Source organism: Lampetra fluviatilis, chromosome 34, assembly GCF_964198595.1.
Source record: "Lampetra fluviatilis chromosome 34, kcLamFluv1.1, whole genome shotgun sequence".
Lineage (NCBI taxonomy): Eukaryota > Metazoa > Chordata > Hyperoartia > Petromyzontiformes > Petromyzontidae > Lampetra > Lampetra fluviatilis.
In genome coordinates, this window is record NC_136308.1 from 6,470,974 (window position 1) to 6,498,026 (window position 27,053).

At 46.0% G+C, this 27,053-nt stretch overlaps 1 protein-coding gene across 10 annotated transcripts in view; it reads left to right on the top strand.

The window, feature by feature from the left end:
* LOC144944328 (voltage-dependent L-type calcium channel subunit alpha-1D-like) overlaps nucleotides 1-27,053 on the top strand; it is a 208,573-nt gene that overhangs the window by 130,211 nt on the left and 51,309 nt on the right. For 9 of the 10 annotated variants that reach the window (XM_078872398.1, XM_078872403.1, XM_078872407.1 and 6 more), the window contains 16 exons: nucleotides 3,061-3,286; nucleotides 3,785-3,992; nucleotides 4,639-4,759; nucleotides 5,648-5,762; nucleotides 6,450-6,531; nucleotides 8,350-8,410; nucleotides 8,998-9,190; nucleotides 10,874-11,003; nucleotides 15,299-15,358; nucleotides 18,384-18,490; nucleotides 20,183-20,270; nucleotides 21,357-21,464; nucleotides 23,187-23,239; nucleotides 24,232-24,378; nucleotides 25,686-25,887; nucleotides 26,889-27,047. In XM_078872398.1, coding sequence (XP_078728524.1) covers nucleotides 3,061-3,286; nucleotides 3,785-3,992; nucleotides 4,639-4,759; nucleotides 5,648-5,762; nucleotides 6,450-6,531; nucleotides 8,350-8,410; nucleotides 8,998-9,190; nucleotides 10,874-11,003; nucleotides 15,299-15,358; nucleotides 18,384-18,490; nucleotides 20,183-20,270; nucleotides 21,357-21,464; nucleotides 23,187-23,239; nucleotides 24,232-24,378; nucleotides 25,686-25,887; nucleotides 26,889-27,047 — 2,060 coding nt within the window. The remainder of the gene's footprint in view (nucleotides 1-3,060; nucleotides 3,287-3,784; nucleotides 3,993-4,638; nucleotides 4,760-5,647; nucleotides 5,763-6,449; nucleotides 6,532-8,349; nucleotides 8,411-8,997; nucleotides 9,191-10,873; nucleotides 11,004-15,298; nucleotides 15,359-18,383; nucleotides 18,491-20,182; nucleotides 20,271-21,356; nucleotides 21,465-23,186; nucleotides 23,240-24,231; nucleotides 24,379-25,685; nucleotides 25,888-26,888; nucleotides 27,048-27,053) is intronic. The other variant, XM_078872405.1, reaches the window with a different exon arrangement.

The window sequence follows — 27,053 nt, forward strand, 5'->3', positions numbered from 1 at the left end:
TATAACACTATGTATTATTTAACTCACCCTAATGTGTATCGAAATGGTTTATTACGTCCTTCCAATGATTGCTAAGCCAGAATCCATCTTCTCTGTTAAAATTGTCTCTGTGTTTGTATATGTGGATCGCCTCATGAACGAATCTCTCATGATAGCCAGATGGCTTGCAGAGAACCTCTGTCTTGGAGAAGTCAATGTCATGTGAGCCCACTGAGTTGTAACAGTGATCTGCCACGGCTGAGGTGTTTGTCCTACCGTGTTTCAGGTCAGCTTTATGTTCACGGATGCGGTCCGAGACATGTCGTTTGGTTTCCCCAATGTAACTGCTACCACAGAGGCAACTTAGTTTGTAGACGCCAGGGTACTGTATGTCTGGAACCACATCTTTTACAGACGGTACCAGATCACGGATTAATGTACTGTGTTGAATCGGACCTGGATCTTGTGTTTAATCAGGATTTTGGAGATCTTTTTTGTGACCCCAGCAATGTAGGGTAAGGTGATGGTCTTGAAAGGCTCCTCAACAGGATCCTTCTTGATGGTTGGAGTGATGGCTTTGCGGATTGTGTAGTCGGAGTAACCATTAGCCTTAAGAGCTTGGCGTACGTGTTTGAGTTCACTGGAAATGTGTTCATGGTCGGAGATGCATTGGGCTCTATGATATAGAGTCTTGATGAGGGAATTCTTCTGGGATGGATGGTGGTGGGAATCCGGTTTTAGGTAAGCATCCGTATGGGTGGCTTTCCTGTAGACAGAGTGGCTCATTGAACCATCAGGTCTCCTTTTGATTAGGACATCCAAAAAGGGTAGCTTGCCATCTTTTTCGACTTCCATGGTGAATCTGATGGCTGGGTGTATGAAATTGATATGGTCGAGCAATTGGTCTAGAGCAGGCCGCCCATGTGGCCAGATGACAAAAGTGTTGTCTACGTACCTCTTCCATAAGGTCGGGCGTAGAGTGGCAGTCTGGATGGCGTCCGTCTCAAATTTCTCCATGAAGATGTTGGCTACAACCGGAGATAGGGGGGAGCCCATTGGGGTGCCCTCAGTTTGCTTGTAGAAAGTTTCATTCCAGGTGAAGTATGTATTGGTTAAGCAGTGTCTCACCAGGGGGGGTACCCCAGCATTCAGTCCTTGATGAACCAAGTCTTCAATGATTGCGATGGTGTCAGGTACAGGAACATTAACCATATGGTTTATAGCAATACAGTATATAATTAAATGTTGGGTTTATCTATGGCAGTATATAGTACGGTATATGCTCGTGTGATGTAAGAGAATAAAGTTTAGGTGGAAGCATATTATATAATTTTTACGACGTAGAATTGTAATGTATTACTTGCTGTTAGTAACTCAGCTTATTGTAGAGTATGGTAAGTATACTGATGGTGCTATGCAGTTTATACTTTAGTTTTTTATGTAGTTTATACTTTAGTTTTCTACGTGGTTGTTTAGTAACTGCAGCTACATATCATTAACATTCCTTTCCTTTGTTAATGCTACTCCTTGCACCCCCCCCCCCTTGGTGCTGCTGATCCTGCATAATGCATGGGCATAATATGACTTTGAAACCCCCCCGCCCACCTCCTACGCATTTCCCATGAATATGCTAAATTTCTCTTCATATGCACATTCTTTCTGTTAAGGCGGTCTTCCACCTCCAACCCAGCTTATATATAAGCTCCTAGCTTGGTAGTGTCTCATTCTTCACCTGAAGACGGCTGCTTGCGTTGTAGCCGAAACGTCGTGAGAATTATTTTATTTTATTATGTTTTATTTATATTATTTTATTACTTCTCTTCCACGTGACTTTACCGAAAGAACCAAGAAGATGAATCCCTGCAGTCACGAAAGCTTTAAATCGAGAATTTTTATTGTTTAATATTTTTATTATTTTATTATTTCCCTTCTACGTGGCTTTACCGAAAGAACCAAGAATATGAATCCCTGCAGTCACGAAAGCTTTAAATCAAAAGTACGTTCTTAGTTTTGTAGCGCTCAATAGAAAGCACTTTCTGGAACTCCTGCCACCCCCTGCTCATTCAAACCGTTCACTCCCGCTCCCTCTTCAATCTCAGACTTTTATTCGCAAAATCAATCATTAATCATATTCCACTTGTCTACTCAGGAAAGCTTGGCTGAGCCTCCATACCTACGTTGTAGAAGTTGTCCTTCCAAGATGTCCGCAGTAGCGGTTGTTGCTGGTGCTTTTGTGTGATCCCAATTGAGTAATTTGCAGGTACATTTTCAGTATTGGGCGGTTTTAGCCAATACCCATTGCATTCTGTGGTTTTAATAATAGGGTTTTCCCCCTTTTTTTGGCAACTAAACTGACACTTTTTGCAAGGTATCATGTCTGCCTTAACCACAATACTTGCAGTCAAATGCAAACAAAAAACTATTCTCTGATAATGTATGCATTGTCCTTGAAACTGATTGGTCCACACCAGAGACAGCTTTTCTTCGAGCCTAGTCTCATACGGTGTTCGATCAGATGTAGCCAAAAGGCACACAGTTCAAAGACAACGCACTATCAGAGTAATGAGAGCATCAATTTTCAGAGTATTGTTTTTTTGTTTGCATTTGAATGCAAGTATTGTGGTTAATGTTAACATGATTCTTTGCAAAAGGTGTCAGTTTTGTTGCCAGAAAAAAGGGGAAAACCCATATTAGTATATTTTGGTACTGGCAAAGGAGGCCTCATGTTGTATGGTTTTGTTTAGCAATTGGAGGAAACCGGAGAACCCGGAAGAAACGAATCTAGAACAGGGTGAGATCAGAAAGGTGCTCGAGTCAGGAATCAAACCCAGGGCATTCTTGCTGTGACCCACAAGTGTTACAACTGTGCTACCCTGCCGCCCAAACACTCCACACTTTCCCCCTTCGCTGCTGTCTGCGATTGCCGTTATTATCCACCATCAGCGCGACCCCGTATTACGGTGCGAATGAGCCAAAGGAGAATCAATTCATGGATGAACCTGCGAGGGTCAGAATCGTGATGTGGACCTCTCTCAGCAGTCTCCCCACCCACCCACCCACATGCTGTGTTCCCGTGTGCAGACATCGCCAACAAGGTTCTGCTGGCGATGTTCACCGTGGAGATGCTCACCAAGATGTACAGCCTGGGCCTGCAGGCCTACTTCGTGTCGCTCTTCAACCGCTTCGACTGCTTCGTGGTGTTCGGCGGCATCATCGAGACAATCCTCGTGGAGTTCGGCGTCATGTCGCCCCTGGGCATCTCCGTGCTCCGCTGCGTGCGCCTCCTCCGCATCTTCAAAGTCACCAAGTGAGCGACTCGCGGATTGGGGCTCGCGCGTGAGAACTATCGCGGTTGCGTCGCGTTTCGGCCAACAATTGTAAATGTTGTGGGTTTACGCTCCAACATACCGGTGTGTTGAAGTAATAACTAACGGGCATGGTTTGTTTACATGACAAGCCTTACTAATTGGATGTGTCGGGTGGCGGTGGGTTAACGACAAATTTATATTTACGCTATCTAACCCAAAAGAAAAACCATTATTGTGAAAAATATTAATTGCGTAAGCCTACGTGTTGAACTGATGATAACCGCGCCCCAGGCTCTGCTTTGGCCAGGGGGTAGATCCATATATTGCGTGAAGACAGTGCATCACGGTTGTGAGGTAAACCGTGGCTCGTGACTAAACTCATGGAAAAAACCACCTGCACCGTGAGGGCCTCGTGCTGGCTCGGCTCAGATGTGCAGTGGAAAAGAGGTATTTGGGTCCACGGCTTTTGTTCACAATGCTCGCACTCCACCCCGCAGGTACTGGGCCGCCCTGAGCAACCTGGTGGCTTCGCTGCTCAACTCCATGCGATCCATTGCCTCCCTGCTGCTGCTCCTTTTCCTCTTCATCATCATCTTCTCGCTGCTCGGCATGCAGCTCTTCGGGGGCAAGTTCAACTTCGACGAGACGCAGACCAAGCGCAGCACGTTCGACAACTTCCCGCAGTCTCTGCTCACCGTGTTCCAGGTCAGGCTTCGAGCGACGCCTGCGACCAGGCCTCCATCGCTCAGTGAGCTTGCACGCGCAGACGTAGCTCTGCCCGAGTACATGGAGCGAAACGTCGGACGAACACGCAGCACGACTACGAAAACCAATGCAGTGACCCACGCGTGTGCTCCTCCCGTGCTCCGTTCGCGATAACGGAAAACATTCGCTCTTTTTTTTGTAAATCGCACAGTGTGATGTTTTCAAAGTGCTATTTGTTATACACAAGTGAAAGAAGATATTCTCTGTAGTTCAACTCAATAACGAGGTGGAAGAGCTCGTGCATACTCAATCTATAGACTTCTTATTGACCATTAAGAAGAATTAAGTGGACTTGGGCAGGACGCGTCGCTGGTGGAGATGACAGCCGGTGGTCGACACGAACAATGGGAGTGGCAGCCAAAAGGAGGAGGCAGAAAAATGCGCGAGAGGACGCCAGATGCGGAGATGGAGCGAGGAAATCAGCCTGTGTGCGGGAGCTACGTAGATTGTTGCATGGCAGGACCGCAGGAGATTTGCGATAGCTTGGCGAGGCAGTGGATAGATCGTCGCTCATGACGACTGCGATGATGGCGAAAATGATCGTGGCTGCACCGAGACTCATCGTGTGACCCCCCCCCCCCACCAGATCCTGACCGGAGAGGACTGGAACGCTGTCATGTACGACGGCATCATGGCGTACGGTGGGCCCTCCTCCACGGGAATGCTTGTGTGCATCTACTTCATCATCCTCTTCATCTGCGGTAACTGTATCCTCGTCGCCGAGCGGAAAGCAGAACCTCCGCCCGCACCGCTGTGCGCGGATGAGAGGTGTAAACTCCCTTGGTCACCTTCAGCCCCACGGACAATGTCGTCATACGGGCACTGGCTGGATTTATTTATTTGTTGTCACCTATTTCACTTTTTGTAGGTGCCGGGGATACTGCCGTGATGCAATGGTTAGCACGCTGAACTTGAAATTCAGAGGTCTCCGGCTCGATTTGATCTCCGCTAGTTTGGCATTTTAAACAATGGTGCAAGTTTCTTAAATGCCCCCATGCCTCTCTCAGTGTAAATCAGTCGAGTGGTTGGTCGCGCGTGGTGGGTTAAAGTGTGGGCGCTCCTACTTCTTTCAAGGCGTCTGACCAGCGCACAGACATTAGGCCACAATACCCATCACGATAGGGTCCCTCTTGAGCTCTTTCTAGCGAAATCCCTTTTGCCAGTAGTGACGTTAGCAGGCAATTTCAGGGCTGCGCTTTTACCTTGACAGTTGTAGGAACCCGTGCACTGACTGCGGTCCAACACACGCTGTTACAAATGAGCCTTATACAAAGAGGCCAGTGTTCCCATTATGAGTTCAATGCATCACTCGAATGATTCAGCTCTAAAAGCGTCATTACATAAAATATGATAGAAAGAAAAATAATACTAATACACCGGGCATTGGTTGCCATTATTTATTTACACTTTGTTTTATTTCACAACAGAGATGTCATTAGCTCGTCACACCACGGGCTCACCCGAGCCGAATGAGAGCGCTGCAGGCTTCGGGCCAAATTCGGTGCAAAAAATTTGCCGTTCGCCCGAATTTTTGCCGAGCCGAGCTCCCAAGTTGTAAGTGCAGGTTTGGATCCTGAGCGGGTGTTGGGCCACAGACATCCTCCTGAACGTGTTCTTGGCCATTGCCGTGGACAACTTGGCCGACGCTGAAAGTCTCAACACTGCGCAGAAAGAGGACGAGGAGGAGAAGGAAAAGAAAAAGAGTGCCAGGTAGAATCATCGTCGTCATCAATGACGTCAACATCTTTAAATGGCAATCGTACTGTCATTGAATCATCAATGTGGTCATCGTCCATCTAGCAGTCATCCATTTATCAATAACCCATGTATCATCATTGCGAACATTATCAATCGCTCGTTAATGATCATCGTTATCGGTTGCGGGCGATGTCTGAGGGTTTTAAAACAGTGAACTGTTATTTGAAATTCTAGATTCGTTTTTATGCATCTATTCGGCCCGATTATAATATTTTTGAAAGCTGGTATTTGGCCAATTATCAAAGCAAATGGAATATGTGGGTCATCCATAGCGTAATCGTGATGAACACATCAAAATGTACAAGAAAATGTAATTGAAAGATGTAATTTATTCAATAAAAAAGCAATGTTTAGTAACATGTTTACATTACGGCTTGCTAATAGAGAACATGAACTCAAAGCCATGTTTCGCTCGCTTAAACAAATGTTTGTTTGATCATATTGGGCTGGAAAGCCAATAGGCTGATGGAAGGAAACATTTTAATTGAGTGACTTCAGATTATACTTTATACTCATATAGGACGATGTCATATCCTTAACATCACAAACCCACAATATTCCATATACTGTACATGTACGTAACTATACAACAAAGGGGAAATCCGCTGACTCGTAGATGCTGCTTTCACACCATCACAGGGCAGAGAAAAATGGCAAGTTGGAAAATAAAGAGGACGGGGAGAGGGGCAAACTCGATAAAATCGCTGATGCCAGCACCAAGGTACGATAGGACATCAGCCGCAGCAACAGCAGTAACACCCAGCCCTCTGAGCACACACACACAGCCAAGGGCACTGCTCTAATTGGTAACCACCTGTTCATGCAGCGTGTCCTTGTGGCAGCATCCAAAACTCAATTGAGCGCTCCCGACGTATGCACCATGTGGCCTTGGTGCCAAGTTTACCAGAATTCCAGCTGGTTTGCCCACCAGAGAGTCCGTGAGAAACGTGGCCTAACATCGGCCAGACGATGGGCCAGGTGACCTGAACGCCAGGTAATTTACACACCTGGGTGTACGTGTGAGTTGTCCTTTACATTACGTGATTTGCATACATTGGCGGTGATTATACAGCTGCATTTTACCCAGGCACGTTGATATATTTGATGCATTTAATTTATGTTATATGAGCATCGAAGCGGTGCTCATCATCTGTGTATAATTCAAATGGTGCAGGTGAGTCTCTCCAAAGGACAACCACTGTTGACTGTCTTACAAAGTGGTACTTACTTTATCGACCCCAGAAGGATGATGGGCTGTGTGAATTCTCAATATAAACATGCATTTTGAATATTTGGCGGCTATAGATTGACACATGATAGGCCACTTCGTTGAGCTCTCATTTGTGGCCAGGTTGCTTCTGAAAAATAACAAATAGCTCGGTGTGCTTTACCTGGTAAAATAAAAATAATTTAGTTAAAGTGAATTGACTTGTTTAGAGTGATCTGCTTGCCATTCCTATTCTTTGTACTCCTTTCGTTTGTTTACCATTTGTTCGTGTAACTCTCTGGCCTTGCCTCTACTTGACATCCGTGAAAAAGAGCTTCATAGCTCATCGGATTTCTCTAGAATAAATAAATATTCTGATTCTGAACTCGGAAACCTTCCAAATGCGAGCCACTCGCTCTACCCTTGAGGTACCTGGTTGGTTAAGGAAATCAGGGACATATAATCACTTAACAAAGAAACTTAACAAAAACTATTTTGCTGATGAAACTATTTTTAATGGAAACATTGGATTTGTAGTTTTGTCATCATGAATATAATTTACTTTTAATTATACCCTTCTCAACACATAAAATGTTCTCCCCTGTAATATTAAGTTGTAATGCTTTAATTTAGACGGTGTTTTGCTTGCTGTTAATTAAGTGTTTTTTTTGCTGTGTTATTCATTGCTGTTTTATTGTTCTCTGTTTAATGTTTGCATTGACTTGAGGTGTCTGATCGCTTTTGCAAGATGCGGAGTCGTCGTTGTCACAGTTGTCAATCAGCTGTTAAGAAGGAAGAGAGGGGCATATGTCAGTGGGGCATCAGTACACGGATCACCCTGTACAAAGAACAACATACCCAATTATAAGTAACAACAGGGCTTCTCTATTACTGTCACTGAAGGTCAACTCATCCTTATAAAGGTCAGTCAACTGAAACACTCAGATCATCCTTTCCTGTCACTGCCAGTCGATTATTCTATTTTTGGACTCACCTGCTGCTCATTCTCTCTTAATTTGGCAACCTCGTTAATTCACAATGAACGAGCTTACGTCCTGACGAGCAGACATTTTCAACACCATGGCACGAAGCTTCGAGCTGAGCCTACAGGCATGATCTAAACGTCTGCGTCGCGCGAAGAACGGTGCACCAGTGATGCTGCCGTGACCTTCATGTTTCCTTTTGTGGTCCAATCGACGCTGGCAAAAGGTCTCCCGCACGCGATCGGTGCGGTGGTAATGATGGGCACACGATGCCATGCATCGCGCGAACCCAAGGTACACCTCCGCATTGCCCTGCGGTAACGATGGGCGGCGCCCGATTTATTTGTAGTTGCAGATTACTGCCGACGACGGGAAGAAGGCTCTTCCATCCTCCGGATCTCACGCCGCAGGTAACGCTTCCATGTATTGTCTTTGCGGGAATTAAAAGCATCTGCTAGCTTTTAATTTGAATAACGGGCTCTGATCCGGTTGAACGAAGCGAGTGGACATAGGAGGTTTGTGGAAGAGGTGTGGAAACACTTGGACACGTGGGGACGACGGCGGTCCAAGTGTTAATCTGGAACAGTCAGAAACGTTGTGTAAAGTTCTCAAGGAATAAACATCAGCGTCTTCCACGTGGCCTTCGTGCCGCTAGAATGCCGTGAACGCCGAATGCGTTCACTCGCGTGGATTTTTCTCCGGCTCCTCCGGGTTTTCCCCTCCACATTTAGAATCAATATCACGCGTTCAGAGTATTTGGCTGCTGTGAATTTCCACATGATGGCCAGGTCGCTTCTGAAAAAGAGTTGCAGAGCTATATAGCTCAGTGGGCCTTAACCTGGTAAAATAAAAAGTTTAGTTTAGTTTAATTGTGACCAAGTCACCCTGAACCCCCGCCCGATCTCAAAAGCAAAATTTCGCGAATAACGCTCGCCCCAACGATTCTAAACGGGCGGATCCCACTGCGTTTTTATGCCCTCGCGTTTTTTGTTTAAAGACGAGGCGGCGGAGGAGGAAGAGGAGCAGCTCGGCGAGGGGGAGGAAGAGGAGGAGGAAGAGGAGGAGGACGAGGAGGAGCCGGACATGCCCTCTGGTCCTCGGCCCCGTCGCCTCTCTGACCTCAACCTGAAGGAGAAAGTGGTCCCCATTCCAGAGGGGAGCTCTTTCTTTATCTTCAGCAGCACGAACCCGTACGCCGCATGCCTTTCTCCTTGTACCTCCCCTTGTCCTCCAAAGTCTAAAACGTAGCCCACTGATTTGTTTACACGGTTACTTGTGCAAATGTCTTAGTGCTGCGTGGAGAAAGGGCTGTAAATGATGATGATGATTACAGTTATTAAAGTATACTGCATATACCCGTTCACCAGCGATGCTGCCGTGGTGTAATGGTTAATGCACTGGACTTGCAAGCCAGAGCTCCCTGGTTCAATTTCACCTCCCGGTGCATCATTTGAAACAATGGTGCCAAGGTGGAGTATGGTGAAACATCCCCCCATGGCCAATACGACATTGGGCAGGTGTTTTATCCAGCAGTGGATTGGCAAAGGGTTGGCTGTGGGCTTCATAAGGTCAAGCCCAAGGTAATACAATTACAGTATGGGAACATGATAATCACATCATTTAACAGAGGTATCATTTGCGCGTTTATAGTGCCTAAATGTCCTTACACAGTAGCTTGGTACGAAACATAAATGAGCCCATTAAATCTCCACGTTTTTAATATTTATGCCTGAATTGTTTTGGGGATTGTGGACCCAGCCACGTACATCCAATGTGGATAGTTGTGTAGATATGCTTGGCATGTGTTTCGAGATTAAATCTACAAAATCAGAAAAAATTGGGCCTAGACACAAAATTCCAGGCAATATGAAAGTGTGACGTCACATTGATGTCATACTTCTTTGGAATTGGGTGGCATCGCATTTGTCAGCACGCAGATGCGTAAAAATAATCGCATCGTAAATTGATCTGAATATCTGAAATAAAGATCCAACATTGTCCTTCAAATTCCCAAAAATCTCAAGTCTCAACAATTTACCACCAAAAACTCATTCTTGCATTCCGAGTGCATACGTGTCCCCTTCATAATCGTGCGTGCGATTGCAATTTTCGTACCAAAGCAGCCCGCTGCGGGATTTAATACTGGCCTCCCCACTGCGAAACAAAATTAGCTCAGCCACGACGCTTTTTTTTTTGTTCACGAGGCATGCGACCACGTGGCCAAGCGCGCTTCGGTAAGCCTCCCTCGAAAGCCCCCGATGAAGCCGCTCGCCGGCGCACACCGCAGGAGCTCGGAGTGCGAGGCCCGCGGAGTGTGAAGCTGTGCGAATTAGCTGTCAAGCGCGCGCGGCGGACGACACGTGTCCGCGCAGCCGTTCTGCTCATCGAGCCTTGAGCCGGGTCCCTGCTATTCCCATAGTGCTCGGCTGCTGCGAGCCCCGCCAATTAGCGCACGTCTCTCGCTGGCGACGCTGGCAGCAAGGAGAGCTGACGCCGTGCAGTGCAATTAGCAACGCTGGACTTGAAATCCAGAGGTTGCCTATTCAATCCTGGCGGTTTCTTAAATTCCCCCACCCTATGCATCTGTCCGCCCAGCAGTATAAATGGGGAGCACCACAGTCAGTCGATAAGGTCGGTCAGGTGCGGTGGGATAAAGTGTGGATGCACCCACCTCTCTTCCAAGATTGTGTGGGCAGTATGGAAGAGGAGGCGAAATACCGAATAGACGGGCTCTCTGTAGCTTTGACCGGTGGAGGAGGCCTTTCTGGCCAGCAGTGCCTTGAGCAAGCGGTAGCACGGCTGCGCCTTTACCACCGTTTAGCTCGTGATGCCGTGACGCTGGCGTTTGACGTTTTCTTTTTGTCTTTCTTCAGCGTTCGAGTGTGTTGCCATCGCCTTATTCATCATCACATTTTCACCAACCTCATTTTGGCCATGATCATGCTGAGCAGTGTTTCTTTGGCCGCGGAGGACCCGATTCGCAATCATTCTTTCCGAAACAACGTGAGTGACTTCCCTTAATAAATGAACATGATACGGCACCGTACATCACTTTACAACTGTGCATACAGTCATAACGATAACATCAGCATGTAATCCGACCTTACATCTCTAGCATGCCAAGATATGCATTTGACCTTTCATTATTTATTTATTTGCTTGTTCGTGATATTTATAAATGAAATTATTTTTGTTTTGCAAGAATGTTGTTTCATTTGTTGTTGTTGTCGTAACACTGCCTGTTGTATTTGCTATGAGTTGCGCACGTTGTGTCTGTGTCACCATGCTCGCCCTATCCTGCTGTCATGATCCCCGTTTATCACATTCTCAAAAAAAGCATTTTGTATTTGAGAACAGTGGCAACCCAATGACTCCCTGCCATCGCAATTGTTCTATTGTGAAGGATAACACGCACGCCTCGCACTGTCCGGCGAGCAGCGATTGGCATAACGGAACACAGAGAGCAGTCATGGGATTTACAAATGAAAAACATCAAATTCATTTACAATATATAAAAACTAAATCTATTCACCGACTCTCAGCAAAGCAATACGATTGCTAATTTACTGGCAGCTGAATCTCTCTTCATTGGCCATACGGAATCATAATGTTGCGTTTCATGGGTCTGAACCTAATTTCTATATCCCAGCTTCACAGTACCACAGCCAAATACGTGTGAGTACACCGCTATTCCAATTAGTGCACCTGTCAGAGAAGTCTAATTCATGCGGTTTTAAGCACCGTGGACATAAATAATATGTTTAACACGTCGTAGGCTTTCGCGACCAATATCATACATAAAGGAGATTTTTGGGTTAGATCGCGTAAATATATAAATGTGTCGTTAAAACCCGCCACCACCCGACACAGCCAACGAGTAAGGGTTGTCACGTAAACAGAACGTGGCCAATTCGTCACTAGTACAGCACACCGGTGTGTTGGAGAGCCAAGCCACAACATTTACAATCTGAGTACGACGTTTCGCCAGAAATTACAACTAGCTTCATCAGGCGACAGCCAGATTTGTGGAGAAGTCCACCTGTTTCGTTCCTTACGTAGAGGCGTAGATGTGTTGACCACCCTTCTGCGCTCTTGTACAATGTGGGGGGCGGGGGGGGATTACTGAGTCAACGTACATTATGCATGTGCATTATGCGGGCCCTTTTAACTTGTCCTTCCTGTCTATTGTGTTATTCAAATAGCCCTACCAACGGTAATCCCTATTGATGTAGCTATCCGAACAGTTAAAGTCTAAATAACTTTAACCATTCGGATAGCTACCGCCTTAGTGCTGCATGGAAGCGAATCATAAAATAATACATTATTTAAATGCATTCCTACAAAAGGCAGCGTACTTCATTAAGTAGTCAACACATCTACGCCTCTATATAAGGAACGAAACAGTTAGACTTCTCCACAAATCTGGCTGTCGCCTGATGAAGCTAGTTGAAATTACTGGCGAAACGTCGTACTCAGATTGTAAATGTTGTGACTTGGCTCTCCACCACACCGGTTAGTGCTGTACTCGTGACGAATTGGCACGTTCTGTTTACGTGACAACCCTTACTAGTTGGCTGTGTTGGGTGGTGGCGGGTTTTAACGACACGTTTATATATTTACGCGATCTAACCCCCCAAAAAACCTCTATTATGGATAAATAATATGCCATGAAGGAGGGCTATTGCCAGAAACATCACCTATTACATATTTCACCTTTCACGACAGTGTTATTTATTCACGGATGTGACGAGTCTTTTTTTGTGTTGGAGCACCACAGCCAACACAGGAGCAGCATCACCAAATAATTTGTAAAACATGGAATGGATCATTTGAAGATGGATGGGGACTTTGGATGCTGCCATCCAATCTTGTATTACAAATATAAATGCTTTTATATGCAACTTTTAATGTTGTTATCGTGTACACGTAATAAAGCGAATATTGCATATACTGTTGCTCAGATCAGCTTGTTAGCAAACAACAACCTTTAGTCGGGTGTGGAAAACGCACTGCGTGTTGGAGCACGTGGGCGTGTGTGGATTTATTTTTCACCTGGCTGTCCTGGGATTGTCACTTGAAATGCACGTCATTCCACCCACGGCAGATGTGTCTACGCAACGCAGCCCCAGCCTGCTTGACTGGGGTACCAGGTGGCCAGGGTACATGGTCCAAAACCACATGTTACCCCTGCATCAGCTTCGAGGGCTCTTGATTACTGGTGACAGTAGATGTGTCCGTCTTTTACCCGTTAAATAACATCCTTCAAGCTGTGATAGCTGCCGCAATTGATACAACACACCCAGGGCCTGCATATTGTTTTGTTGCATTGGTCTGACCCTAACGTATGGGTCAGACCAATGGCCCGGCTATGTGAGCTCACCAGAGGTCGCAAATGGGTTTTGATTCTTTACCCGTACCTGTACCCGGCCACACCAGGGTCGCAAATGGGTACCCGTACCGTACCCGTACCCTACCCGAAATTAGTGACAAACAGTTACTCACCAGTGACTCACGGCCTACCCGTACCCGTACCCGGCCACACCAGGGTCGCAAACGCGTAGTCGTACCCGTACCTGGCTGGGTACGGGTAGCCGGTTATCTGGTAGGGTACGGGTATCGGGTACCCGGTTGCGACCTCTGGAGCTCACTCTATTCCGTATCTAGTGTACTGGCAGAGAAGTCCTGAGTTGTGTCGTGGACGCTGCCGTGGTGTGTGACCGTTTGCACACCGGCAAATCTTGAAGCACCGCCACCTCTGTCCACCCAGCAGTATGAATGGGCACACCAAAGTTAGTCGATGGGCTTGTCGCGTGTGGTGTGGATACCGCCACCTCTTCCAAGGTTTTCCGGCAAAGCGTTGAAGAGTTAGGCCAAAGTTATCCTCTGGAGGGGCTCTCCAGAGCTTCCTCCAGTGGAGGCTGTCTTCCGACAGCGAGCGGCACGAGCAAGTAACTTCAGCGCTGCACCTTTGCCTTCGCGTGCCGGTTGAAGGCCACGGCCGATTGGAAATGCCGCCGTGTGTTTATCGTCTCGTTCACTTGCGTGCGCCCGACCCAGAGGCAAACACCTGCCGGTGGGCACGGCGTCCCAGCGCATTCCACGGTCGGATCGCTGGGATTTTGGGTGAAGGGTCGGGAAGGATTTGGGGCATGAGTTCGGGGCAGCGTGAGCACCAAAGCAACAATCGCCCCATGATGCGCCGCTGTGCACGCCGGGGAGTCTGAAATAAATTGGCAATCGAGTAAATAAGTGGAAATCGCCCTTTTACCATATCATCTTGCGCTAATGGTTTTAAATATCAGTTAAAATGTAACTATAATCTATTCCCCGTCTAAAATTGTGTTCTTATGACTACCCAATAAACCAGTTTTAAAGCGTGTACCGCGGTCACTGAAACACTGGCAATTGATAGCTCGACTGAGCGTGTACCGCGGTCACTGAAACACTGGCAATTGATAGCTCGACTGGTGCGTTTACAATGTGTTCAGGAGTGAGACTCCCATGATCCGTGGGGTGATATGGGAGGCGGCACTTTACCGATCCTCTTGTCCACAAAACAACCCTCCTCGTATCCGTGCAGACAGTGGATTGGCATGCATGACAGTGGTGATTTTCTACGATTTCCCATCAAATTTCTCCACAGAATCCGGTGCATTCACTGGCGGCAGTTTGCATTCGAACCCCCGGTTCTCATCAGTGCTAGCTCAGCACTTTAACCACACAAAGATCCCCCGTATAGCCTTAACAGACTGTAGGGGCAAGTGCTGTTAGCGAGCACCTATGAAGGCCGGAACGGTACACGAGGGGGTGGATGGCCTGCACCACGCCCGACCGCCTTTGTTTCCCCAGTGGCGATGTTTACACACCGCACCAGGTACTCATTTTAGGCTGAGTCGACCTAGGGGAGGCCCGGGACCGGTTCAGATAATCGTCACTGGTGTTGGCCGTGAGCGGGAATCGAACTCGGGACGCCAGGTTCATAGCGCAGCGTGCTAACCGCTGCACTATCGCTCCCCACACACACACAGACACACACACACGCACTTATCCGTGAAATATCCACAGATACGTTTGGAGCAATCTGTCCCACGTATAATACGAATTTTTGCGTGTTGACTCGCCCCCGGATAACAATCGTGACGAATAATAGGGTTGCCAGTAAGAGTCACACTGCCATATTTAACTTCTCAGTGGTTGTTTGCTTGCAAGCTGCTCTGCACGTGTGTGGTGGTTCTTGATAAGCCACAGAAATGTTTTGCTCACCCTGTTTTTATCCCTTCGATGTTCCGCCCTTGCAGATTCTCGGTTACTTTGACTATGCTTTCACAGCCATCTTCACTGTTGAGATCCTCCTGAAGGTAATCATGTTCCCTGCGTGTCGTGCCCGGCCAAAATAGTCGCTGTAACAATGGTGATGATGCTGTCCTTGCCTTGCAGATCCTAGGCTATGCAGATTATGTCTTCACTGGTATTTTTACGTTTGAGATCGTGCTGAAGGTAAAGCAGAGTGTGGTGGCCACTTAGGCATCCTCGCTGCTGTGGGTGTGCCGTGCCAATTCGTGTGACCCCCCCTACCTACCCGCGTTCTTCAGAAGACTCTCTCTTTCTCATATTCTTAGGTTTTTTCGGTAAAGTCACGTAGGTAAAAACATTAAAATTAATGAAAGTAAAATAAAAATCACGACGTTTCGGAGGCTTGTGTTGATTTTTTATTTTACTTTTATGAATTTTAATGTTTTTACCTACGTGACTTTACCGAAAAAACCTAAGAATATGAATATCTCTCTCTCCCTCGTGTAATATGCCCACGACATTGGGTGGCAGTAGTGGCCATTCCCCCCCCCCCCCGCCTCCCCCCCCTAGTGAGGCTTGTGTTGAATATTAACACTGAAAATATTCAGTTAAAAATTAAATACTCGCGATCCCTATTTGGCTACCCGAAGACCAGATCGCAAGAAATTGGTCAACGGAGTTCATATTTTTTTTTATGTTGCAAATTTTTCGTACCAAATACATCTAGTGCACCACTTTAAATTCGCAAATACCAAAGCCACCTGTATAATTAACAAACGCTGCATTGCAATGTTGGAAAAAAAACATCGTATACGAATGGTGCAGGCGATGGCTTTTTTTTTTACATCATTGACTTGTCACGTATTTCACTTGTGAGGTTGTCTCTGATAGCTACCACTGTGATAAATCATTTTCATCTTTGTGTTTCTGCAAGACTTGCCAGTGCACTGCCCTTCAATATTACTTTTACTTTGGCATGCCTTTGACATCCAAATATAACATATAGGCTTGACCACATTGAACCAATGAAAAAACAAAAAGTTTGCAGCTGGCTCCAAATTGTCACTTTTACATTTATGACAGTGAGCCCGCTAATTAGAATGACGGCGTTTGTTTCAAACTGAATGTATTCTGTTATGAACACAAGGTTTTTAGTGCTTTTGTTTGGAGTTCCTTTGAATGTTTGCAGGGCATGGGTTTCAGCTTATAATACATTGTGTCAGGACAAGTGTTTGATAATTATGCAAATAATTTAATGATTCATGCTGTGTGTTGCTCAGGAAAATGTTTATTATTTGATATTGTATAGAAGTAGGAATTTCTGCAATATATCCACCATGTTTATCAATCTAAAATACACACACACACAGAAAAGCGTGACAGACGATACAAATCTCCGTAGGTTATTGCGATTCTGCCGTACGGCTCTCCGACGTTTTTCTGGTGCGCTGAAGAAAGTTGCCCAAAGAATCTCCCAGCCACAGGGAACGAAATGTCGGATATATGAGTCATGCCAAAGTCCACACTCCACTTGCTTACCCGCTAGTTCCGACCCGAAAACACATCGGAGGGCTACGAGGCAAGCAAGTGGGATGTGACATTTGAGAAAAAGATGTTCTGCTCAAAAGAGTGTATATCTTGTTATTATTATACCTGAACCATAAGTGGCAATTCCACCTTTCTATGGCATGGGTGAGTCAATCTAAAAGACAAACATTCGTTGACGTCTCACATAGTTGTACCCATTTTATTCATCCAAGAGAGCTGATGGGCTGAGTTAATCGCCGCAGCGGGATGTGAACTCGCACACATACCCCAGTCGGGGTATTCATAAACAAGAGTGAACTCTCACACATTTATCTATTTAAGTGATCTAACCCAAACAAAAACTCTATTATGGGTGAACTATCAATTGCCATGCCCACACATCGCACATGAAAGCTGCAGACAGACAACATCGATCCAAATTCTCCTGAGCGCACAATGAATCTCTTCAATCTGCAGCACAACATTCCGTGCGCACGACGCACAGTGAGGTGTCCATGCATTCCACGAGGAGACGCACGCACACAAGCGCACACATGCGCACGCACGTACGTACGCGTGCCCCGTGCCCAAGAGTGAAATCTGTTGGGAGTGCCTAGTAGAGACGGATTGGCTTCATTCATTCAGAGGCGCCTCGTACAGTCTCCGAGTATCGCCACGCGCAAGCCTCATAATTCGAGTAGATGTGCATCGGAATTTTAATGAACAATTTATTCATTCGCACACAAATGCCAAGGACAGCTCGAAATAGAGAAAATGCCACGGCGTAACCTTTTGTTTATCCCCATTGCGAAATGCTGCGGTTTGTAACAGTGCACCTGCACAATTAGATACGTAACGCAATAGTACGGAGAAAGAAAAAAAATGCTTTGCAATGGACAAAATAACAATACGACGAAAGTGTCTTTCTTGCATGGGGCATCTGCGCTTGATACAAATGTGACTTTAATCCAATTGCAATCGCACGTTCGCAATTACGAAACAATCTGGCGGTGTCCGAGGTGCGTCCTCAAATTCGGGCACAGCCTCTCCCACCCCCACCCACACGAGCGCCCTGGACGTGAACTTTGGCGCTCTCCGTCCAGTGTCCTCCCTCGTGCGCTGCCTCCTGAACCTCACTGTGCAGACCTGCCACCAAAAATAACGAAATGAGAGTCGTGGCAGGCACGACCTATGTCTTCTCCTCCTGTGTGCCCCCACCCACCCTCCCAGCTTTGGTTAAATTACTGCATGTGATTATTATTTTTGCTCTGGTGTTGGTGGAAAGTGGGGGATTCTATTGTAAATGTAGCGCCTCTGTGCCAGTTATTATCATGAAGGTAAAGTCTATTTTCTAGAGAGGCTAAATAAGTGCTGTGAATTTTATTTTTTATCTGTGCTTTTCATTTGCTCGATTTTTTTTCTCTCTCTCTCTCTCTCCTGCATGCCATGATATGTTGCTTGTAATGCGGGAGAGGTATTACAACGTTAAATTAATAACATTGGAAGAAGTTATTTAACCGTCTCAAGGTCGTGTTAATGCAAGTGACTGTTTCTATTTAACAGATGACCTCCTACGGTGCGTTCCTCCACAAAGGCTCCTTCTGTAGGAACTACTTTAACCTCCTTGACCTCCTCGTGGTTGGCGTTTCTCTGGTCTCCTTTGGAATTCAGTAAGCCAAAGCCCCCAGCTGCCCACCACACCTGCCGAACACACAAACACTGCACCACCTTAAAGACATATGTATAGGTACTATAATAAGGCACACCATTACATGGCATGAGGGAATAACCTAGTCTTTTCCAGAGTATGTATTCATTTTTAAATATTACTTTAGAAACAGTACGAAACATCATCATGGAAAGACTCATGCAAATTCAGATTAAGTTCTTGTAGGGATAAAAACCTGACATTTATCACAACTATTGTCTGGTGTACGCCTATGTCTAAAATAATACAAAAATGCTAATTTTCACATTTGCGCTTCTGAAAGCGAAGGGGCACAAAGTATGATTGGCTTCACTCATTGGGCAGAGTCAGCGTAAAGTTTTACATTGCTTTAAGTAATTGAGTGCCTAGGTGCACTTAGAAATATACAATTTCCATCATCAGTGAAATGGGTAATTTCATCACCTGTCTGTGGCATGTGACAGTAATGTCAAAAGAAAATAGGCAAAAGAATACAGGGTACCATTTATAATATAACCACGCTCGTTCACCCCCATTACCACATTCACTTGTACATGAGATGGTAATTCAGTGTGGATGTTTATTTGTAAGAATAAAACAGTGAACTGTGGCAAGGTTTGGTGGAGCTTACATGTTCGTGCAACTTTCAAACCCGCTGGGCTGCGAGAGTTGGCCAGGAGATGGTGGCATGGCTAAATGCGGGTTCATAAACCCATCTGTGCAGACCTTTTTGAAAACCTGCTTGCAAACCACTCAGACAATGGAATTGGCCATCATTTTCAATCTTGGACTCTCCTGGAAAAAGTTTTGAGATACGGTGAGGTTTTTTCTCGAGAAATAAATCATATTACATTGTAGTGAAACGATCATTCTGTCTTAGAGTTGAGCTCACTTGAATTGCATTCACAGAGATGGATTGTGCTCATCTTGTGGATAATGATTCACTTGCAAAGTGGCTGTGGCTTTGAATGGAGTCTGACTTTTTTTTCCAGCCCTGAACTGGAACACCCCAAAAGTCAGAATATAGTTGTCATCTCAGGGGTATCAAACACCAGGACATATCACGCGAAGAAGAATATTCCACTGTAAGAGGGAATAACTACATGCGAATGCATCGTCTTAAGGAGTGCATAATTATGCAACTGACAAAAACCCGGGGACTTTTATTGTTCCAGGAAGACTTCCAGATTTTTCTTAGAACAGCTACCACACATAGATGACGGTATGGGAAAACCAGGACAAGGCTCTCTCCTCCTCCCACCCAGCTTAAAATACGCTGCCACACTTAGCAGTGTTCATTAAGACGCTGTCTTTACGACAGCTCTGTTTCTTCACCTGAGGACGTCTGCTTGCGTTGTGGCCGAAACGTCGTGATAATTTTATTTTATTATGTTGAATTTTTATTATTTTATTATTTCCCAAGAATATGAATCCCTGCAGTCACGAAAGCTTTAAATCGAAAGATAATAACAAATAAACATTTTTAAGGAGCATTTCATCCGCAGATTCCAATGAGCCGTTGGTGGCAACCCTTAGGTTTTAGAGCCTTTTTGAAGGAAGGACAGAGGTTAGGGATTACTTCCCTGCCCGCGGCCAGTTCGCTCGTGCCCTCATGGTCACCACGTGGCACACTGGCCACCTCTGAGCGATGGTTGTTGCCGACTTCTCTTTGTAGATCAAGCGCGATCTCCGTGGTAAAGATCCTCCGCGTGCTTCGAGTGCTAAGGCCTCTCAGGGCCATTAACAGAGCAAAAGGCCTCAAGGTAAAATGTTCGCCCCATTATCTCGTACGCCGTGGCTCTCTCGCTCTCTCTCTCTCCTTTCGTTAATGCGTATGATGTTGTCACGTCTGAACCCTTTGGCCCGCTCACTCATTCATAAGTCCAATGAGTAATTCATATGGGTTGCCCTCATTAAATTACACGTACAATATGTAATAATGATGAGCAATGGTCAATTGGCTGCTCAGAGTTCATAAGAGTTCGCATAGAGCCGATGATGGTGGTGAAGATTATATGTTGATCATGGGTTTGTTTATTATGATTGTGATGATTGAACGATTAGTATTGATAATGATGAATGTTGTAATTGTTATATTTATGGTGGATGCATTAATGATGATGATGGTGGTTGATTGATGATAACATTTATAATAATAATTATCACGATTGATGGTGAGTCTAATGATGATTCAGATGTATTTCTGCTGGTCACGATTATGTATGTATCATGATGATTGTAATATGATGATGATTTTGATGAATAGATGTAATGATGCTCATAATGGTTTTTGGCTGAAGCTGATCTGGTAAAATTTTGTCATAAGACCCTTCACAACCGGACATAGCTGGACAAATGAAATGTACACGTCTACAAGCGTTTAACGCTCTATTATTATTTCCACTCAGCGCTACATTGAACAATAGTTCTCACAACCAAAGCTACCACTTAGATACAACAGTTCAAAAACAAAAAACCTTCAAGACAAATCCAGGAAGCCGAGCATCTTCCTAGATTTTATTGTGACTTTCCTGTATTTTGTCCTGAAGATGCTTAACGTAGTTTTGAAGCCAAACGTGGCATATCTAATCGCTGAATTTGATTGTGAGGGTCGTTTTTCAACTTACCGGTAAGTTGAACCAATAACGATTGGCACGTGCAACACTTACTTGTACGTGTCACATCTACATATGTTTGACTATGTTGGGTGGTGAAGGGTCTTACGACACATTTGACCAGATCACTTAAATGGCCTGACCCAAAAGAATGATCCATGAATTACAATATTGGCTGCGAAAGCCTACGTGTTACATCATGCATCTGGTGGTGCGTGCTGATTTGTCGGGCAGCACGTGGTCCAGTGCGTGTTCGTGGCTATTCGGACCATCGGCAACATCATGATCGTCACCACACTGCTGCAGTTCATGTTTGCCTGCATTGGAGTGCAGCTCTTCAAGGTACGCTTAAGCCACCACGGGGCTGTTTGCTAAGGGATCTCGGAAATACAGTAGAACCCCCCTTAACGACGGTAATTGGTTCCACTCGCTTAAGGACATGTTTCCACTTCAAAGCGCAGCAGACATTGAATTTTAACGATGCTCCAACGCTCAAGAATGAACGTCGCTGATTGCCCGAGGCCTAGTCAGACCACTTTGGAGCTCACCGATTGGCCGAAATTGGCCGTCGCGTGCTCGTTCTAAGCCCGTCGTTAACAGGTGAATGGTCGGTAAGCGAACACATTGGGCTCTATGGAGGCCCGTCGTTAAGCAATTAGTCATTAACAGGGGTGGTCGTTAAGAGGGGTTCTACTGTATTGAGGAAATGCCTCATTCTCATAATGGGTATTGATAATAATCAAGAGTAGTTTACAGACTTTCATAAATCTACCGTGGGACAGAGGCCTCTTCTCACCCAAGCTGTCCCAGTCAAATGGGCCGTTTGATTATACATTGTCACGTGGGTCTGTGCAGGTTGGTGAAGATGGGGGAGCATCGATGTGAGTTCATAGTAAAGTACAATAATTATTTTTATAGCTCTCTGCTGCCCACAATGTAGCCCTTCCGGCAGCAATCTATGACACCTGCTTAACGTGTCGTGGTCTCCCATCTGTTATCTGGGGATGAGGGCCCAGGACCTGTTCAGACATCACTCTCGACTGACAGCAGTAAATAACGGCCGGGAGTTGAACTCGAGTGGCTGTGTTTATAGTGCAGTGCGCTATGCACACTCAAGCCAAGCGACCCTCATTTTCTCCTAAGCATGGCTGATGGAGCCCCGCGGGGAGGCTTTCCACATTCCAGCAGTGGATCGACGAAAGGCTGAGCATCATTGGCGATTGTTAACTCGAATACGCCTTGCGGCCCATGGGAGTCCACGCCCCGGGTGAACGAAATGGAACAACGCGTTGAGCAAATGGAGCGCAGCGGCGTGTTCGCTGCGAAGCGGATCTCTTCTTCCGACGAGAGCGGCAGCCACACATTCACGATCACACGTCGCGTGTGAAATGTCTGGGGGGTGGTGGTGGTGTGATGGTGGGGATGATTTGTGCGTAGTCAAAATTCATGAGAGCTCGGTATGTTCACACGCTCGGGCCCTTAGGAAAGCCACCATCAAATATATACAGAGTTTATGTCTTGTAATAAACTAATAAATTGTTACATGGCGGCTGCCATGGTGGCCAAGGATAGCACACCGAATGTGCAATCTACAGATTTCCGGTTCTCTTCAATCTTCCGGAACAGTTGAAATAACGGTGAAAGTTTCTTTAACCCCTCTGTCCACCCAGTGGTGTCAATGAATCTACACCAGTGAGTCGATCGGCAGGTCGCGGGTGGTGGTAGAAAGCGTGGGCATTGCCACCTCTTCCAAGATTTCTGGCCAGCGTGCAAACAGTAGGCCAAACACTCTGGGGGAGTCCTCAAGAACTCCCTCCAGTAGCGGCCCTTCCTGCCAGCAGTGGGCCTCAGCAAGCAATTAGAGGACCTGCACCTTTTACCTCGAGAAACAAACGAATCACTAACTAAATAATCACGCGCTCACCGAAACCGAAGCGAAAGTTTGAAGCACACTGCCGCGCACCGCTGTTCGCGCAAACCGGGTTGCCGTTTCGGTGTGAAGGGTTGCCGACAACACCGTTGGTGAGTTTTCCGGGCTGCGATAATTTAATTCCTCTCCCGCAGGGGAAGTTCTACAGCTGCACGGACGAGGCGAAGCACAACCCCGAGGAGTGCAAGTACGCACTGTTCCTGAGCGCGCCACACCGTGCCTTTTGCAACGCGTCGCTTTGTGCATCCCGTGTGTCTGTTGCGTGTTCACGCCGCATATTAGTCGTCGGTATTGTTGGGGGGTATGCAGGGTGGGACGAAGTTGTGAGCACGTGCGCCTCGCAAGCAAGAAGCGTCTGGGTTCGATTCCTGATTCGGGTGCCTTCCCATGTGGAGTGTGGATGTTTTACCCTCTGTTCTGCGTGGGTTTCCTCTGGGTTCTCCGGATTCCTCCCAGAGTAAAACAAAATGTTAAATATAATTGGCGTTAGCCAAATATCCCAATGTAACAGGAACTTCTTGAAAAAAGGGTCTGCAGACTCTGGAATTCCAGGGCTAATAAGTAAATGGTATTATGATAATTATACGAGCGATACCCAAATGAAGAAGGTCTCCACTTTGTACTCAACAGATTTAGAATTGTAGACACTCGTTCATGGGAATGTCATGAACACGTGGCCATTTATTAATTATCTCAGTCCCCACGATTGTATACGAACATTCACATGCACAGCCCTTGTGTCAATCCATGGCTGGCTGGCTGGCTGAGGGCTTTCCCACGCCATGCGGATGGTGAGGGCTTCTTGACCATACTTCACCACGTTTGGTCAGGGGAGCGTAGATATTGGAATATTGTACAGTACAACAACAGAAATAGATCAACTGCTTACGGCACTGATGACATTCCCACGTATAAATGAATAAGTCCCTAATTCATCTTCTTGGTTCTTTTGGTAAAGTCACGTATTTTATTATTTCCCTTCTACGTGACTTTTCCGAAAGAACCAAGAAGATGAATCCCTGCAGTCACGAAAGCTTTAAATAGAAAAGTCCCTAATTCATATGAATTCGTATGCATCACCTGAAGTGTTTCCTATGCAACCAAGTGCGATGTTCGCTTTGCCCCCCCCTCCCCCCGACGATTACGACGTGCTAAACCGGAGGCGCTCTCGTTTTCCAGGGGAACGTACATCGTGTACAAGGATGGCGACGTGAACCAGCCGATGATTCGCGAGCGCAACTGGCACAACAACGACTTCAACTTCGACAACGTCCTCACGGGCATGATGGCCCTCTTCACCGTCTCCACCTTTGAGGGCTGGCCCGCGTAAGGGATGGACGCAGAAGGGCGGCGGCGGTGGTGGCGAGGGTGTTTTGGTGCCGGGCCCCCAAAAAAAGTGTTTTTTCTTCTTGGTTCTTTCGGTAAAGTCACGTAGAAGGGAAGTAATCAAATAATAAAAATAAAACATAATAAATAATTCTCACGACGTTTCGGCCACAACGCAAGCAGCCGTCCTCAGCCGACCTCAGGTGAAGACCAGGTCTGTCGGGGAGACGCTGTCTGTTGAGTACAAAGTGGAGACGATGTATCCCCGACAGATCTGGTCTTCACCTGAGGACGGCTGCTTGCATTGTGGCCGAAACGTTGTGATAATTATTTTATTATGTTTTATTTCTATTATTTTATTACTTCCCTTCTACGTGACTTTACCGAAAGAACCAAGAAGATGAATCCCTGCAGTCACGAAAGCTTTAAATCGAAAAGTGTTTTTTTTATCAAATAAAGCCGCAGTGATAATGTCGTTGCACTTACCCATTTGAAAGTGATGAATTTATCAGTGGCAATAAAAACTAAAAATGTGTTTCACTGGAAATTCAGGACAGTTACATGGCCGGGAGGTTCACAGTCATGGTTAGAGGTTAGTGGCCACCCTGGTTAATATGACGGATGTATTAACGATTAATGCGTGTCGTCTGGTTGACTGGATGTTAATATTACGGATGTATTAACGATTAATGCGTGTCGTCTGGTTGACTGTGGGTGTTAATATTCCGTGTCGGAAACATGGTACCAAATTCACCAAAGTTTACTCGCAACTTGCTTCATTGGGAAGCCACATAGCAACGTTGCCCCCCTACCGGCAGGCTCATGTCGATGTGGAGGCCAGTAAAATGTTCGCCTGGTGCTACGCAGAGACAGCTGCCACTGAGGGTCCTCTACCTTAGGTGGCAGTGAGGTATAAATATTAAGTGATGATGATGAGGAGAATGCAATGTTTTTTAAATCATTTATATTAAGTTCACTTGCTTGCGCGCTTACGACCGTGCAAATCTTTCGGTCGTTTTTTAACCCACTTCCCGTGATCCAATCGAGCTGACATTTTGCACACAGACTCGTTGTGCGTGACAATTTATTTTCGTGAAAAATTTTTTCCAAAATTTTACACTTTTTAGGAAAAAAAAAATTATATTTAATTACCAATTGCATAATGGCGGCAGGCAATCATCTGACCCATAGGTGGCAGCCATCTCAAGCCAGAGGACGAGAGGACTCTAGCCGCCACGCATATAAAGGATTTATAGTGAAAAACTTTGTTTTTACGGGTTAATTTTTTTTGCGTTTGCATCGGGCAGGTTGCTGTACAAGGCGATTGACTCCAACGCAGAGAACTCTGGACCCATCTACAACTACCGCGTAGAAATCTCCATCTTCTTCATCATCTACATTATTATCATCGCCTTCTTCATGATGAATATCTTCGTGGGTTTCGTCATCATCACCTTCCAGGAACAGGGAGAGAAGGAGTACGAAAACTGTGAGCTTGACAAGAACCAGGTTCGTATCCGGACACAGGGTGGAGACACGGCAGGCGACGTGTGAAGGGAGCACCGATTGCTGCTTCATTTTTATTCAGCATCATCAGCATCAGCCATGATCTATCTACCGCTTGGATGATTATGGCCTCCCCAAAATTGTTCCACGTCTTGCGATACAAAAATCCATCGAGCTCATGGATCAAAATGTAATAAATAGAAATGAAAATTAGGAGCTAATATCATCGCTTCATCTGCAGGCTGGACGACCTGCAAGGGCATGTTATCCCTCTTTGGCTGCCACTCTTGTCGTTAACCTTGACCACTGAGAATCATTTCTTCCAGTGACATATCCTACCCAAGCCCGCATCATTTGCTTAACTCTCAATATACAATGTCTATGACTTGTGTATGTTTTCTAATCCGTGCGTTTCTCTTCCTGTCAATCAGTGTAATTCCAAGCATGTTTCTCTTGATCTACACAGGCTTAATTGTTCACTTCTTGGCTTCTCTTCCATTTTATTTTCACCAACCCGTGACGTGCGGAGATTTATTTGCTAGTTTGGGTGCCACGGTGGCGAGATGTTAACTACCTAGCCTGTTATACAGGAGGTCGTGGGTTCGATCCCGATCCTGACGCCTCCTGTATATTTGGAGTCTGCATGTTCTCCCTGGGGTCGCGCGGATTTTTATCCGGGTCCTCCTGTTTTTCCCTCCACATTTAGAAACATGCGTTTAGAGTATTTGGCTACTATATAATTCCGCATGATGAAAAGCTACTTCATTGAGCTATCATCTGTGACAGCCAGGTCGCTTCTGAAAAAGAGCTACAGTATATAGCTCAGTGGGCCTTACCTGGTTGAAAAAAATATTTATGCTTTACTGTCATTTGAGACGTAATTCTCCTCCTCCAACTGCCGTTGGTTCTTGCATTATACTCGGGACGGCGAGCAATGGAGCAATGGACCTCTCCGCAAACCAGCAGTGGTGCGATTGACCAATCGGTGCGTTGTGTGCGCGCAGCGTCAGTGTGTGGAGTATGCCCTCAAAGCCAAGCCCTTCCGCCGATACATCCCCAAGAACCCGTACCAGTACAAGTTCTGGTACGTCGTCAACTCAACCGCCTTCGAGTACGTCATGTTCGTGCTGATCATGCTCAACACCCTCTGCCTTGGCATGCAGGTCAGT